At 50.5% G+C, this 17,288-nt stretch overlaps 2 protein-coding genes across 3 annotated transcripts in view; one reads left to right on the forward strand and one right to left on the reverse strand.

The window, feature by feature from the left end:
- Window positions 1–191: 191 nt before the first annotated feature.
- On the forward strand, window positions 192–8,631 carry cttn (cortactin). Of its 2 annotated transcripts, XM_079339671.1 has the most exons (15): window positions 192–376; window positions 1,385–1,485; window positions 1,584–1,657; window positions 1,748–1,877; window positions 2,304–2,414; window positions 2,656–2,710; window positions 3,189–3,299; window positions 3,864–3,974; window positions 4,390–4,500; window positions 6,390–6,445; window positions 6,518–6,587; window positions 6,664–6,935; window positions 7,018–7,153; window positions 7,234–7,302; window positions 7,383–8,631. In XM_079339671.1, the coding sequence occupies exons 2-15, from the start codon at window positions 1,402–1,404 to the stop codon at window positions 7,517–7,519; spliced, it is 1,527 nt and encodes a 508-aa protein (XP_079195797.1). In that variant the 5' UTR covers window positions 192–376; window positions 1,385–1,401; the 3' UTR covers window positions 7,520–8,631. The 2 variants fall into 2 exon arrangements, with proteins under 2 accessions (XP_079195797.1, XP_079195798.1); XM_079339672.1 differs by lacking the exon at window positions 3,189–3,299.
- A 3,190-nt stretch (window positions 8,632–11,821) lies between these two features.
- shank2a (SH3 and multiple ankyrin repeat domains 2a) overlaps window positions 11,822–17,288 on the reverse strand; it is a 121,191-nt gene continuing 115,724 nt past the window's right edge. Inside the window, exon 20 of the mRNA XM_079340327.1 lies at window positions 11,822–14,978. Coding sequence (XP_079196453.1) covers window positions 14,456–14,978 — 523 coding nt within the window. The 3' untranslated portion in view covers window positions 11,822–14,455. The remainder of the gene's footprint in view (window positions 14,979–17,288) is intronic.

A 17,288-nucleotide genomic window follows, 5' to 3' on the forward strand; every position in this document is an offset into this window, starting at 1 on the left:
AAAAAAAAAAAAGTTTGATGCTTTCGGATTAAAATCAGATTTAAATGTATTTTATATCTTTCTATGAATTTGACTGAATATAAATGGAAACGGAAGGCCTACAGTTTACACACACACACATTTTATATATATATTCCTTCAAAAGTCCTACAAGTTAAAGAAGTTGAATTTTATACAATCTTTACATTTCGAGGCCCCGCCCACTCGTGACGTCAGCGTGGGCTGAGCTCAGGATTCTGGGAGAGCCGGAAGAGATCCTTCAGATCCCTGAAACAGTTTCTCCATCAGAGCTGGAGGTCTGAACGGACCACATCCACCAGGGGAGGATTTTATAAACCTGCAGAGAGGGGTCGGAGCTAGCTTTCTGTCGAACAAGGTGAGCTTTTTATTTTTAAATGTCTACCTGTGCGCGCGCGCTGAGTCAGTTAATCATTAGCATTAGCCGCAGAGCTAACTGGGAATCTGGAACAGGAAATACCAGAGACAGACACTATACTGGTTTTCATTAAACCTAAATTTATCACATTGATCTCTTTGCATACCTCCGTGTTACTTCTTCATCGTCGAGTTAAACATTTACACGGTACATTTAAACGTTTTTATCCTCATTTCTGTTTAATGTGACCGTTAAAAACACCGTTTAATTAAAACCGTTTTAACTGTGAAATGTATATATAAAAATAATAAATATACAAATAGATATACATGTATTCAGTGGCTTGGCCTACTTCGACTGAAGAAAACTAACCTACATTTACGTAAAAAGGTTTACGTCGAACGAGCCTTACGTAAATGACGTGATAAGACTTGATGACGTAATTTAGCAGCTTTTCCCTGCTAAAACTTTTAATTTCTAGTTTTACCTTTAATAACACATAACACTCTTTTTCAACCAGCGTGAACACAGACTGATGGGTGTGGTTACTCCTGACAACTAACACACTTAAAGTTCAGACTACTTCCGGGTCTGAGGTGGACACGCGCACACACACGCACGCACTGATTTAACACAGATGTTGATGCCCACATTGTGCTGAGTCAGGTTCAGCACAGTGAGCGTTTGTTCCTGCAGAGAGAGAGACACACACACACACACACACACACACACAGAGTTCTTGGTGTCTGAAGTTGTAAGTTCTTGTTTTAAGTCACTAGACTGTTTGAATCGATGCGGTCACATGTCCAACGCGTCCTTTGGCGAGACACTTAACCCCGTGTTTCTCCCGTCACGCTTGTTTACCGTCCATGTTGTCAGTCTGTGAAACCTGAAGACAACCCTCGGCACCTCCTCGCTCATCTGACGCCGGCGTCACTATAAAACGCTTTGTTTCAGCTGCTGTCTTTAAGGCCCGCCTCCCTCTGGTTGGCTGTCTCTGTCTTTCAGCACGCTTTGCTCTAAAGATGTGGAAGGCCGCAGCAGGACAGTCCGTCAGCGTGGTTGCAAATGACGAGGTGGACGACTGGGAGACTGACCCCGACTTTGAGGTACCTGAAGCTCACTACGTCCTCAGTGTGCTTTTAAAAGTCCCTCGCTCGCTGTCCGATAATTATTCAACTTTGTTTTTGTTCTCGTGGATTTCTAGAACGATGTGTCGGAGAAGGAGCAGCGCTGGGGGGCCAAGACGGTGTCGGGGTCGGGACATCAGGGCCACATTGAGTAAGGAAGCAAATGTGGTTTCTTCAAAGTGTTAAACGTGGACCGCGCAGAGTCCGGCGTGTTGCTAACGGCGACCTCTCGTTGTCGTAGTATCCACAAACTGCGGGACACGGTGTCCACGGAGCACACCAGCCTGAAGCAGAAGGAGCTGGAGGTCGGGCCCAAGGCCTCGCACGGATACGGAGGGAAGTTTGGAGTGCAGCAGGACCGCATGGACAAGGTGTGTGCGTGCGTGCGTGCGTGTGCGTGTGTGTGTGTGTACAGGCTGACTCAGTTGTGGATGTTTCGCTCTCTATAATCTTTCGTGGCGAGCGGCTCTGTCCATCCACACCTTTCTGCTGCGCTCACAGCAGCATGAATGTGATGACCCTGCACTGTTTACAACACAGTGTGTGTGTGTGTGTGTGTGTGTGTGTGTGTGTGTGTGTGTGTGTGTGTGTGTGTGTGTGTGTGTGTGTGTGTGTGTGTGTGTGTGTGTGTGTGTGTGTGTGTGTGTGTGTGTGTGTGTGTGTGTGTGTGTGTGTGTGTGTGTGTGTGTGTGTGTGTGTGTGTGTGTGTGATGAGTCAGGTGTCACCGCCTCTGAGCGCTGGCTGTGTTTCCTGCTGAACTCTTCTAACGTGTGTGTGTGTGTGTGTGTGTGTACAGTCTGCTGTGGGTCATGATTACCAGATGAAGTTGTCCAAACACTGCTCCCAGACCGACACATCGAAGGGTTTCGGAGGGAAGTATGGCGTCCAGGCTGACCGTGTTGACCAGGTGAGTCACTTCCTCTCTGTCCTTTCCAAGATGGCTGCCGGTCAAATGTTGTTGTTTTTTTCAGCTCCAATGTTTGGGGTCAAACTGACTTGAGAGGTGCAAAGACGTCCAGTCACGTGGGTTTTTGACCAGTTTGCACCTGACATCACCATGGCAACCGAAGGAAGGCGCTGCTTGTCTGACTCCACCCACCATCATGAACACGCAGCGGAATAATGAACGTGTTTCTCTTTAATTCCAGTCAGCCGTGGGCTTTGAGTACGCCGGGAAGACGGAGAAACACGCTTCACAGAAAGGTGAGGTCACGACCTCTCGCCTCCTTACAGACCGTAAGAAGGCGCGCCCACACACACACACACACACACACACACACACACACACACACACACACACACACACACACACACACACACACACACACACACACACACACACACACACACACACACTCATGTAGTGATACCACGGCGACCAGTCTGAAAGTTTCCAGAAGTTGCAGTTCTCATGTAGACGCTGATCTGTGTGACGTGGTTTCCATGGTGAGGAGAACGGAGCGTGTCGGGGTCATGTGACCCGGCTGCCTCCACCGTCCGCTCGCCTTCATCAGGCTGCCTCTTCATGTCGCCACGTCACCATCTTTGTTTTGCTTTCATCCCCCGCAGACGAGTGCTGAACAGGAAACTCTTAGTTTTGACTGCTTCTGTATCACTGCCTACCATGCTGCTTCACCCTGACTTTGCCCCCCCCTCCCCCCCCCCCCGCTTTGCTGTGTAGACTACGCCACTGGGTTTGGGGGGCGATACGGCGTGCAGGCAGACCGCGTGGACCAGAGCGCTATGGGCTTCGATTACCAGGGCAAAACCGAGAAACACGAGTCCCAGAAAGGTTTGTACAGAATCCCCTGAGAGAACACACACACACACACACACACACACACACACACACACACACACACACACAGGTCCTGACAGATCCTGCCTTCCTTCCTTCATTCCTCAGCTTTTCGTCTGCTGCAAACACTCTGTTGTTTTTCTCTCAGTTTGCAATGCATGATGGGACTTTTCCCTGCCTGTCACAACATTTCTGCCCCGGAGGACTTTAAACAGCTTTGGACTCTTTTGGACGTAGGTGTCCTGGTGTCAGATTACAGGAGAACGCCAGCTGCTCTGCAGCCAGACGCCGCTCGCTCCCCCGGGGAGTCGCTCGCTTTAACTTGTCTTTTAAAAGCCTTTTGTTGTAAACGTTTCCTTTTTCCACCTGTTCTCCTTGAAACGCTCTCAAATGTGCTCAGGCTGCCGGGTGTGGCGTTCTCACTCGTTGACTTCACAGGCTGACAGAAGGCCGCCATGACACCTCAGATTCACCGTAAAGATTGAAAACACACCAAAGAGGAAGGAGAACTCGCACGCCGCTCAGATCTCCTGCTGACTTTAGTTTTTCCTCCGGCAGATTACGCCAAAGGCTTCGGAGGCAAGTACGGCGTCGAGACCGACAAGGTGGACAAGAGCGCCATGGGCTTCGAGTACCAGGGCAAAACTGAGAGGCACGAGTCCCAGAAAGGTTAGTGCCCCCCCCCCGTGTGTCTGAACAGCAGAGCAGCTTCACCTGCAGATTCCTGACTGTCACACCTGTGCAGGCTGGTACTGAAGGTGTTTATGGCCTGAAGCGTTCCCCCACAATGCACCGGGGCTTGGTGGTTCACGTCGACCACGAGCGTGAAGCAGGCTGTAAACATGTTGAATGGGTGTGTATGTGACTTCCTGTGCTGCTGCAGCCAGCCTCTAGTGGACACTCCAGGTACTGCAGTCAGCCTCTAGTGGACACTCCAGGTACTGCAGCCAGCCTCTAGTGGACACTCCAGGTACTGCAGCCAGCCTCTAGTGGACACTCCAGGTACTGCAGTCAGCCTCTAGTGGACACTCCAGGAACTGCAGGGTGTTTAAATAAAGCTGTCACGTGTTCATGTGGTCTGCAGACTACGTGAAGGGCTTCGGGGGGAAGTTTGGCGTTCAGACGGACAGACAGGATAAATCAGCGCTGGGATGGGACCACCAGGAGAAACTGCAGCTCCACGAATCCCAGAAAGGTACGGCTTGTGATTGACAGGTTTGAAGACGTGCATGAACGTGGCGGTCACATGACTTAACGTCTTTTTCTCAACGTTTCCGTTTAAATATGAAACCGACTTGGATCTCCGTTCAGTCTGTTAGCGAGCTCGAGTACAACGTAACTTAAATGAATCGCTCTTTGTCAGATCAATAAATCAATCATGTGATCAGATGATGTCAGCTGGCTGATTTATCAGGATCCAATAAAAATGTTAGTTTTAATAACATTATAAATCAGCGGATCCTGTTGGTGAATAAGATGCTTCTTTTTTTGCTCGTCGTCTCGCTCTTCTTCTTCTGAGACGGTTTATGTCGCAGCCTGAACTCTTACTTCCTGTTCGGCTCTGATGTGGTTTTTGTCGCGGCGCCGGCTGTGGTCGTTTGACGCTCGATGACTTCCTCAATCTGTGGGAGAGAAAGACGCAGTGATAGAGGAAGTAGAAACCGCAGCTCTCTGGCTGATGAGTTCACCACGGTGGAAAAACAAAAACACCATAAAACCATAAAACTTGTATAAAGCGCTCAGCAGCCAATGAAATGAGCCCGTCTGTATTTCACTTCAGTGATTAAATGTTGACCTTTGACCTGCGTCAACCACGCGAGTTCTGAGTCAACAGCTCATCAACACAAAACGCCACACTTCAGTTTGCCCACCTTCAAAATAAAAGCGCCACTCTTCAGTTTGTCCCCTTTCAAGATAAAAGCACCACACTTCAGTTTGTTCAACTTCAAAATAAAAGCATCACAATTCAGTTTGTCCACCTTCAAAATAAAAGCGCCACACTTCACTTTGTCCAATGTTCGGTCCGTTCTCTCCCGTCTGTGGAGCGTGTTTCTGATTCTGTCTGCTGCTCTGTGTTTGTCTGTTTATATTATATGTGTGTGTTGGTTGTCGTGTGTCCCTCTGTATATGTGTGTGTGTGTGTGTGTGTGTGTGTGTGTGTGTGTGTGTGTGTGTGTGTGTGTGTGTGTGTTGTATTGCAGACTATAAGCGAGGGTTTGGAGGGCAGTATGGGGTAGAGATGGAGAAGCAGGACCAGTGTGCCCTGGGCTATGAGCACAAGGAGAGCCTGGCCAAGCACGAGTCCCAGAAAGGCACTGACCCCCCACCCCCATTTCAAGTCCCTGTCGCCCCTCCTTACCCTCCCCTCTGGCCTGCTTGACCCCCCCCCCCCCCCCCCGCTTCTGCATCAGCAGGCTGTGACCAGAAACACAGAAGATGCTCTCGTGTTTCACATCAAGTTCACAGTAACAAGTTGCAGAAAAGTGCCCCCCCCCCCCCCCCCCTTCATTTATTCTGTGCATGTCATTGTCCCATATGCGTTTCATGAAGCCCGGCTGCTGCGACCTCACAGAACCCTGGCTGATCTTAAACCCAGAGATTGAGCCAAGATGGCTGCCTGACCCCCCCCCCCCCCCCCCCCAGATGTCTGGCTTATATCGTATATAAGATTCTTCTGCTGTCACCGCCTGCGTTCACATTTTATTTATGGTTTCTCTTCTTTACAGGTTTGCATGAACGCCTCCGCCTGACCTTTGACCTCTGCTCTTCTGTTGTTTTCACTTTAAGTCGACCACAGTCTGCTTCGTCTGAACACACGGGGCGAGCTTTAACTTTATTACCCTTAAATTACCACCACACTCATGTTCTTCCACTGGCCCCGCCCCCTCTCAGGCAGTCTGGAGTCCTCTGTTTCTGCAGGACGCCGAGCATCAATTAACTAAAGTCAGACACCCAAACGACGTTTAAACATCCTGTTTATTTTCAGAATAAAAGCCTCAGAACAGCGAGCTTGTTGTTGACGAAGCAGACTGTGGTCGAGTGGTTCACGGAGAGCCGACGCTGACGCTCTGTGTTTGTCTCCAGATTACTCCAAAGGCTTCGGAGGGAAGTTTGGCGTCCAGAATGACCGGATGGATAAGGTAGCGTGGAGCGTCCTCTGTGCTCTTGTGTTTGTGTGCGTAGAGCTCCGTCTCACGTCTCTGTCTCCACAGAGCGCGGGGACCTTTGAAGACGTGGAGAAGCCGACTCCTTCGTATCAGAAGACGAAACCTGTGGAAGCTGGTGAGGACTCGGCCATCAGCTGCACGTGAGCCAGAGCGTCCAGCCGTGTCACGCTTTCTCTCTCTCCTCCTATCAGCCGGCAGCAGCACAGGAAGCATCAAGGCCCGCTTCGAGAACATCGCCAAGGAGAAGGAGGAGGAGGACAGGAAGCGGGCCGAGGAGGAGCGAGCGCGGCGACAGGTCAAGGAGAAGCAGGAGCAAGAGGAGGCGCGTCGTAAACTGGAGGCTACGCCCAAGGCTCCGTCTCCGGCTCCCGCTGCAAGCCCCGCCCCCAGCCCCACCCCGAGCCCCACCCCGAGCCCCACCCCGGCCGTCCAACCAGCTGCTGCTGCTGCTCCCACACACGAGGCGAGTCATGTTGAAAGTTTATTGTATTTAGTAAAAAAGTGATTTTGAGTCGGATACTTAAACGCTGATTTAATGTGGTTAGAAATCAGACGAGCCGTATTACGACACCATGGAGGAGAACGGCGAGCAGCTGTACGAGGCGGAGCCACAAAAACAGCAGCAGCAGCAGGAGGAGGAGGAGCTCTACCAGAACCCCGACGAGACCGCAGCTGCAGGAGGTGAGCGGCTACTCGAGTTTAGACTGCAGTACTCATTTTAAACTACAGAGCTACAGAGTCCACTCTTCTCTCTGTGACAGACGGCCAGCAGTACGACTACGGCGAGGACCTCGGGGTGACGGCCGTGGCTCTGTATGATTACCAAGCAGGTGAGCTGAGGTCAAAGGTCACGGGCGCTTCCTGGTCTGTTCACCTGATGCTTCTTCACCTTCTGTTCTTCCTGTTTCAGCCGGCGACGATGAAATCTCCTTTGACCCTGATGACATCATCACCAACATCGAGATGATCGATGAGGGCTGGTGGCGAGGCGTCTGCAGAGGCGCCTACGGCCTCTTCCCCGCCAACTACGTGGAGGTCCGGCAATGATGACGATCCGTGTCCCCGTGCAAAATCAATAAATCAATAAAAAAAAAAGAGAGAGAGAGGAAGGAGACGTTTTCAAACCCCTCTGTGTCCTTTTCACACCCCCATCATTTCTCGCCTCCTCATCTTAGAGACGTCCTCAAGTCTCCGGCCCGCTTTTTCTTCCTTTTCCAAACGTTTCTGTCCGTGCTGCAGGACGAGCTCGGAAAGTTTTCCCAGATTGGATCAACAGTCAGATTATAAAGACGCCGTCGCCGAGGTTCAAATAATAATAATAAAAACAAACATGAAGCTTCCAAATGCAGCTCGGGAGGGAAGATGCATTTTGCAGCTTTTTATTTTTCTACACGCGGTGTGGGAGGAGAACGCCAGTGCGTCCTGAGCAGGGGGGGGGCGTGGCTTACTGAGCGGATTAAAGGCGGGCGGGTGTCGTTTGTATATTGAGGCCGTTTACTGACTTCGGAACAACCGCTGATCGAGGATTTGAAACCCCGCCCTCATCGAAGCTTCACGCTGTTTCACCCGTCGAGTTCGTTACCAATAAGTTTCCTGCTCAGCCGCGGCGCCGTAATGTTGAACACTTCCTGTCCATTGTGAGTGAATCATAGAAAACGCCAAAGCTCACCGCCGCTCGTTGAAGCGGGTAGACGTGGACGCTGCGGGTTTGAATCCCTGTACAGAGAGATCCAGATTTATGAGACATTCAGATTATTGTGCTCGTCTTTGTCTTCGTGTGTCGTGACACGCCGTGATGGGCGCTGACGAACAGCCGACCTTCACCCGCCGAGCCGTGTGCGCCGACGACCTTGGAGTGACCTTTTCGTTTATCAGGCTGCTAAGGGAAAAGTCTTTGTTTTATTTTCCTCTCTGAACACTAATTATCTCCAACAGACGGCAGCGTCTGGGATCGCAGTAGTGTAGCTCAAACAGGTGTGTGTGTGTGTGCGTGTGTGTGTGTGTGTGAGAGGCTTCATTAAATCATCTTCGGGGTTTTATAATAAAAGAAAAAGTGACCTTTTCAAAAGTATTATTTTTATCTGTAACCGTTCGCTCGAGTCGCATCATTACCTGCTTGTTCTTTTTTTTTAGTTTCAATAAATAAACTCTAAATTCTACTGAGTCTGTCGTGTTTTAATGTCCTCCCTTCATGACATCACAAAGGGCAGTAGCCCCTCCCCTTCATGACATCACAAAGGGCAGTAGCCCCTCCCCCAGGTGGGTGACACTCCCACAGCTAGGTGTTTGTTCTGCCCTCTGAGTCTGCCTTCTCACCGTAAACAATAGGACATGGAGCCAGAAAGCAGCGAGTACACCCGAGCCCTTCCAGAGAGGGGGCGTGGTCAGACACAGCTCATTTACATATTTAAAGCTACAGACACAGAAGGTGAAATGTCTGCAAATATTTGTCTCTTCACGACTTTTAAAAATGTGTTTATTGGTTAGGAGCTTTAGTTGTGTTAAAGTGCATCAGTGTGCACACAGCTGCTGTGAACAGTCAATAATCTGTGTGTGTTGTCTGAGGCTAGGTGTGTGTGTGTGTGTGTGTGTGTGTGCTAACGGGACACATCAGAGTTTAGCTTTCGTAGTCCTCGGCCTCCTCGTCGTCTTCTTCTCGAACTTTCAGGGGAAACGATCTGAGAGCTAATCTCAGGCCCTGATAGGTGCAGTGCACAAATGATCCACCAGGGGGCAGACAGTGTTTACCACAGGACTTCAGAGCAGCTCGCAGAAAGTCAGTGACACAAACGTGATTTTTTTCCCCTGAATATTTTTATCCTGTTTTGGAAACGTTAAAAAAAGGAAAAACATTAAAATAGTTGCTGAAAATTAAAGTGGATTTTAACTGAACTGAGAATATTTAATTAACTACAGCAGGTTTGTTTATATGTCACAAACACACCGTTTATGTCCAGTATTCTCATCTTCATGTTTTACTGGTTCGACAGATGCACTCTGATTCTAATTCTCTCCTGCTGTTCACTTAGTGCAATGCATTGTGGGACATAGAGTCCATTTAAAAAATAAAAAAAAACATTCCTTGTAAATTTTCTGAAACCAGAACAAAGTCAGCAGAAGTCAGCAGCGAAACGGTTCATCACCTGTTACAGACTCAGGGCCCCGACCAGAAGGGGCCCCCTTTAAAGGCAGGGTCCAGACCAGAAGGGGCCCATTTTAAAGGCAGGGCCCAGACCAGAAGGGGCCCCTTTTAAAGGCAGGGCCCAGACCAGAAGGGGCCCCCTTTAAAGATCTGACAAATCAAAACAACGGCCCCAGATCTTCACATTTTTAAACGACGTAAGAAAACGTTTGTTAATGTTAAATTAAAGAAAATGAGGAAGAATCCGTCTGCAAGAGAGAATAAAAACACAGGAAACGGAGGAGGAAGCGTCGGGACCATGGCTGCTGGTGGGAGGAGCCAACAGTCTCGCCACTTTGTGAGGAAGCTGCTGCACGCTGTAAGGAGCGAGACACGGACACCACACTAGTGCAATATTATATTTATTTCTTACAGTGAATTTTGGTTGCCATACAAGAAATCTTGAGGATCTGAAAGGGGGGAGGGGAGGGGGGCGGGGTCAGAGTGCAGTTACAGGAAAATTCTCTCTCTTTTCATTTCAGTAATTAGTCGACTATGATGATTCAGTAGCACAAAATTACAGCAACATAGAAAACATGAACACAAGTCTTTGCACAAATTACCGAGAAAACGTTTCTTAGCCTCTATGAAGACTTAAAGAATAAAATCTATCGATGAGAAAAATCAATTGAAGAAAAGAAAGCGAAAAAAAAACGGTTACCCATAATGCTTGGATGATGATGATGATGATGATGATGAAGGTGGGAGCAGTGTTTTAAAGAGGGGGGGGCTGGGGGGGCGGGGCGGGGCAGGGCGGGGTGGAGGTGGGTTGGTGAGCCGCGCCTGGTCTGAACACGGCGTGGTGAAAGCTCCACGCCACGGCGAGGCTTTGAAAGATTCTTCTACATCTACTCAGATCTACAACAGAGAGAAAACTGTCAGCGACCGCCGCGCGGCCGCCGCTAATCTTTTTGGTGACATATAAATACGTTTCATATATTTCTACCAAGATGGCCTCTTTTTTAAAATTTACACCTTTTTTTTTTTTTCTTTTTCTTTTTTTGCTTCGTTTTATACACACACTCTGGATTGAAGGAGTTTCCGGGGACGAGAGTCAGGCAGACGCTGGTCGTCTGAAGATTCCTGTACGGTGGCCTAAGAGAGCAAACGCACTGAAACGGGCCGATGTGCTCGGGCGCTCACATCTGATCGGGGTCCTTCCTTCGCCGGCGTTTGTACGTCGATGTGGCACGTCGTGATTGGCTGTAAAGATCGACGTGAAAGAGGAAGCGTGCAAAGTGGCGGTTCTGGTCGTGGAGGTCGTGAATATTATATATATATATATTTTCAGTTTCTTACTTCTGTCACACGTTTTGTTCCGACTCAGGTCCAAAGTTTCTTTTTCACTAAATCTGATTGGTCGAAAAATATCAAACATTTCGTGGACGAGTCGAGAAGCACTGACGCCCCCTGCTGGTGAGAGACAGGCTCGCCTCGCAGGCTGCACGGCGTCGTGTTCCTCCACATGATCTGTTAGAAGACAAGCAGCCAATCACGGCGTGCGACATCATCACACACACACGCGTGACTCCACCCCGAGCAGATGTGACCTCCGGAGCACATCTGGTTCCTACGACGACACGAAAGCTGAGCGGTTCCTCCTCGTCTGTCGCGGCGTGTTTGCCCTCGCCGCCGACCGTACACCGGGGGGGATTCGCTTGATTGGCCAAAATATCTTACACTGCAGAAGTATCTACGTTAGGCAACACTTCAATAAAACACTGACAAGTGAACGCATCATGATATGTAACTTCAAAATGGGAAAATAAAACACAACCAAGGAGATTCATTCAGAATAAATATTGCTTCTTACATAACCCAGAAGTCTAATAATAATCACATTTTTATCTATAGAATATTTCTCTTTTTTTTTGGCAATCCACGCATGAGAGTCTTGTTCGGATAACCTCTATAAAATTTCATAGAACTCTATACAAATCTTTAAAAATACTGTGCTTTTCTACCCCACGTCCGACGCGTCGCTGTTAGTTTTAAAATGTGGAACAGGAGAATAGCAGCATTGTCCCTCGCAGGCCTCCGTACGGCTGAATGTTCACAGAACACAGAGCGTGTGTTTCATCAGAGAAAGAGCTGCGCCTCGACCGTGAAGCCGCGGAGCGCCACGTGAAACCAAAGAAAGGTGTTTCAAATCTCAGCTCCGGACGCCGGGTGTGTGTGTGTGTGTGTGAGAGTGTGTGTGTGTGTGAGTGTGTGTGTGTGTGTGTGTGTGTGTGAGGCGTGCGCCGAAAGAATCCAAAACACGACACGAGCTGTATGAGCGACTGTGGTGCAGAAAGGGGGCGGGGAAAAAAGGGGGCGGGGCTGTGAGCTATTTAAGGCATCCTCTGCAGGATGATTGGAGGAGAGGGGGGCTAGGGGGGCTGGGGGGGCGGGGCCGGGTGGGATCCACTGCTTTGGTCCTCAGGTCAGCTCTGGCAACAGTAAATCCTCCTTCATAGAATCTTGAACTAAACCTCTTAATAGAGCTATACATGTTACACACTCTTATGTACACACAGGTCAACACACACTGCACTTCTACTTCTGACACGCCAGCTTTAGAAACCATCGGACCGCCGTGTGTCCTTCAGGAGCTGCAGACGAGTTCGAAACACGAGACTCTGAGAAACGGCTGCCGCCTCGTTCTCGCCTGATTCGACGCCTCGGATTCTCCGTCTGCTCAAAAAAAAAAAAAAGAAAATCACGCCATCAGGCCGGAGTCGCTCCACGCTGACGTTTAGCTTCTTTACGGTAAAATTAAAAACAGCTGCAGGAAGGATGCGCTGGTCACAAACTTGACTTCTCCTTCAACTCTCCGCTCCGGAGTCCAGGACTGGACCCGAACGCCGGACCTGCAGGATCCGATCTGGGTCTGGGTTGATTGTGGGTCTGGTTGTGTTTGAGCTCCAGTTAGCTTCCTGTCGTTAAACAACGATGTATAAAAAAGTTCGGCTGCGATAGAAACGTTATAAATTCTGAGATTTTTAAACTTCGACCTGTGAGTCGCAGATCTGTCCTATCAGGACACGAGACCGGGCGGCGACCCGACCGGACCGGACCGGACCGGATCTGTTGAAGCTCGTCCGTTTCGTGTTGTGACATTTGGCGAATGAGCTGGATGAGAAGATCGACACCTCGGCACGCGTGTGTGAACAGTCAATCAAAACGCTCGGCTCTGTCCAATGAGACGAAGCGCCTGCTGCCCGAGCAGGTCGCCTGATTGGTCTGCAAAACAGCAGCGTCCATCAAACAGGAAATAATCCCGACGCTCTCCTCAGCTGTCTCCAGACTCGGACCTGGCGTCCTGCAGAATGACCAGCGACTGGAGGTCAGGCTGCACACGCCACGTCGGGTAACAACGCCGGCTCGACCGCGGCCCAGGACCAGTTTGAAGGTCATGTGATTCTGAAGCGGGCTTGACTTAGTCTTAAACTGTGGACCGAGGCGGACTTCCTGCTTCCTACTTCCTGCTTCCTACTTCCTGCTTCCTGTCTTTACAGGGAAACGTCTGCAGACTCAAGCGTGAGAGCGCCGATCTTCTCGCCTCGCTCGCCGTCCACAAAGTTACAAACTCTTCTCTAAAACAAACCATGCATTTCTGTCGTTAAAAAAAACATCAACTCCTACCACGTACGCACAGGGTGTGTGTGTGTGTGTGTGTGTGTGAGATACGTCAGCATCACGCCGCGTGATGACCTAATCATCGTGAAGGGGCGGGGCTTCGAGACGATGACGAAAGGAAAGTATGAAAGAAAAGAACAGCTCTACTTTCCCTCTACGGCGGATCCATGACAGAGCGAGACCGGCCTTAATCGTACGGGTCAACCATGAACACACACACACACACACACGCACACACACACACACACACACACACACACGCACACACACACACACACACACACACACACACACTCTGGAGTAGAAGGAGAAGCGGCGAGGGAGAAGTGCGCCCTTGGCAGACGGAGAAGCTGGTTCGAGCGTCTCGTATCTCGCCTCCTCTTCCTCGCGTGCTGATTGGATGTTGCAGCTTAGCTCCTCCTCCTCCAGTGACCACCTCTCTCCACGCCACGCTTTGCTCTGTGTGTGTGTGTGTGTGTGTGTGCGTGCAGACAGTGTGTTCTTGTTTATTCTCTGTGCATCCCGTGTGTGTGTGTGTGTGTGTGTGTGTGTGTGTGTGTGTGTGTGTGTGTGTGTGTGTGTGTGTGTGTGTGTGTGTGTGTCTCTATAAACATGTCCTCTAATGTTCTTATTTGACACAAACAGGTGAAAAGCAAGAAAAATGAAGTCTATCGCAAATAGTTCTCTACAACCTTAGATGCACCCAGAAATATAACTCCGGTTGGACTCTAGTGAAGAAATATTATTCTCTGAACAAACTCTAGCAAAGATAGAAAAGGAGCAACGACCAGCTCAGCTGGTTCTCGTGCACGCTCAGCAGGGCGCACGCTAAAAGTCTCAAGTATTCCAAAGCAGGGTGAGCAGGAGTCCCTCCTCTGACACTCACATAGCAGCTAGTCTCTCTGTCTCTCTCTCTCTCCCGACAGTCCCGCCCCACATCCCATGATCCTCTGGTGCTCGGGCGGGCGGGGCGCTGGGGGGGGGGGGGGGAGAGGGCGGACGAGAGCGGAGCACTGAAAGAGGACGACGGAGGACGAGAGAGGACAAAGACAGCGTCAGCTCGGACAGAACTTGGACCCGGATCCACCGCTCGAGAAAATGTCTGATGAAGTGATCGGTAACAGCTCGCTCGCTCTCCTCGGCCCCCCCGACTCACACGGCTCCGCCCACCTCCGAGGGGCTTATCTGTCCTGCAGCAGCTTGAGGGCCCGCTCGATGTTCATGCGGTGGCCCACCCTCGTCACGCCCAGGTCGATCAGGTCCTCCTTCTGCAGGGACGGCAGGTGCGCGCCCTCGATCTCATTGTCCAGGAAGGCGTCTTTGTGCTCGCCCAGGTTCAGGCTGTCCAGCCAGTCGGCCACGTCGTGCTTGCTCCACAGCTCCACGGGTTTGGAGGCGAACGGCTTCCCCGACGCCGCCACTGCTTGCATCAGCGTCAGCGGCGACGGAGAGCGCGAGCTCCCGCTGCCGCCGCACGAGGAGCTCAGGCTGTAGCCGCCGCCGCTGCCCATGGGCGGGGTGGGCAGGCCGAAGACGTCGGTGAGCGTGGGCGACACAGAGGGGGGCAGCGAGGAGCAGGGCGTGAGCGAGGAGGCGGAGTCTGGAGGGCTGCACGGGTGCGTCTGTGACGGGAGGCTGCTGGGAGGGGTGGAGATGAGGGCGGCGGCCGCGTTGTTCCGCATTCCTGAGTCGTCTGACGGAGGCCTGAGGGGGACAAAAGACAAACAAGAGCGTCAGGTTGGACCTCCAGAACTCAGAGACATTCAAACGACTAAAGACAGAAAGGCTTCACATCCTGTTTATCTGAAGTGAGCGCTCCTCTGCAGCAGGAGGTCGATGAACCCGGACCGGACCGGACCGGATCGGACCGACAATCAGAAGACAAACACATCGTCTGTTGTCTCAGATCAATAAAGGTTGAATGTTCCTGATTCTGACTCATGAAGACTCAGGGTGTAATGCTGCTAAATTAACAGTAGGTGGCGACTTTTCCCCGTCTCAACTCGAGCTGGACTGAGACTTGTGTCAGCTTCAAACTTTGTACAAGAATTAATCCGCTGCTGAAACTAGTCCCCAGCAGACGCATGGCGTCCTTCATGAAGCCCGCAGTGAGAGGGGAGCTGAGGATCACATTCTGAATCTTCTCAGATCATTCAAACATGTCGAGTTTAAAAGACGGTGAAGACGAGGAACACACAGAAACACAGCAAACCAACAAACGCTCCATCCTGCAGGCGTGTCACCATCACGTCACCTGCTGGCCCACATGGAGGGATGGGAGCGATGATATTCAGAGCAGAAACACACACACACACACACACACACACACCCCGCCCCCTCAGGACCCGGGTCATCCATATCAGCCGTCTTCTTTAAACAGTCAGAGGAGTTTTTTCCTCTCTCGTCCTGAAGCAGCCTACATATTTCTCTCCCCTCCTCCCAACATATGGGACGGCCTGAGGGGAAGTGAAGGGGGGACAAAAGGAGGGTCGACGTGCCAAAATGGAACTGGGCCATCGTCAAAGTGCCCCCCCCCCCCCCACGGCTTCTCACACACAGACTGAATCCACTTACGAGCTTCTCAACAGCGGCTGCTCCACGGGAAGGTCAGGATGGATGGAGGGATGAGGAGACACAGAGGACAACATTAGACATGTGATTCAGACACACACACACACACACACACACACACACACACACGATTAAAACAAGAGGAGAGGAGTGCATGGAAAGAACACGACATCTTCGAGGTCTCTGCAAAGACCTTTTTGTATTCAATCTCTGCAGGAAGATGAAAACCAGCACCAGCATCAAAGTGGACTATGACTGAGGGGGATTTGAACCCACAACCTTCAGACTGAAAGCCTGATCCTCTCCCAGCTGAGCTAACCAGGGGTACAAAGGTAACCATGACAACAGGTATCTCTGTGTGTGTGTGCGTGCTGGTTGAAGGTGTGTGTGTGTGTGTGTGTGTGTGTGTGTGTGTGTGCTGGTTGAAGGTGTGTCAGTGTGAACATGATCTGGTTAAATAAAGTCGGCCATCTTTGTTTCTCTTCATTGATGTTAATAAAGTTTGTTCAGCTTGGCTCTCTTCTTCCTCGCTCCGGTTCTCCTCAGATTTCAGCGCTGAAGACGGCCGAGCGGTGATGGACTCCGCCTGGCAACGTGGACACCCGGGTTCGATCCCCGCTTCAGACCAGGTGAGTCACACAAGCGTGTGAGTGTGAAGGATGAGTGTGATTTCATTTCCGACTTCGTTGCGATTTCCGAATTTCCGTCGTTCCGAATTTCCGTCGTTTCGATTTCTCGTCAATTTCAACTTGCGTCACTTTGGAGCGTCCATTTCAACGAGGAAATTTCCATCGCCGACCATCAAGGAGGTAAAAACACACCTGAGCCCAGGGGGGTCCAGCATGCTAGCTTGGTAAGCTAGCTAGCTGGACGGGCATATTTATTGTTTGTTTTGGTGAGTTCAGATTGTGGTCAGTGTTTCAGTGTGACGAGCAGCAGAGAGAGAGGAGCTCACCTTCACCTGCCTTCATCACATCCAGTCAGCTGTTCACCTGCCTTCATCACATCCAGTCAGCTGTTCACCTGCCTTCATCACATCCAGTCAGCTGTTCACCTGCCTTCATCACATCCAGTCAGCTGTTCACCTGCCTTCATCACATCCAGTCAGCTGTTCACCTGCAACCTTTCACTGACACACTATGAACGTTTAAAAAGTTACAACCTGCATGATGACGCTCAGGATCCAACATGAACTCTTTAGAGGTCAGCATGTGGTGGACACTGTAGCTTCAGTGTTTAGCCAGCTCTGCATGTGGTGGACACTGTAGCTTCAGTGTTTAGCCAGCTCTGCATGTGGTGGACACTGTAGCTTCAGTGTTTAGCCAGCTCTGCATGTGGTGGACACTGTAGCTTCAGTGTTTAGCCAGCTCTGCAAGTGGTGGACACTGTAGCTTCAGTGTTTAGCCAGCTCTGCATGTAGAGACACTGTAGCTTCAGTGTTTA

This window comes from Symphodus melops (genome assembly GCF_947650265.1).
Source record: "Symphodus melops genome assembly, chromosome: 3".
In the NCBI taxonomy this organism is placed as follows: domain Eukaryota; kingdom Metazoa; phylum Chordata; class Actinopteri; order Labriformes; family Labridae; genus Symphodus; species Symphodus melops.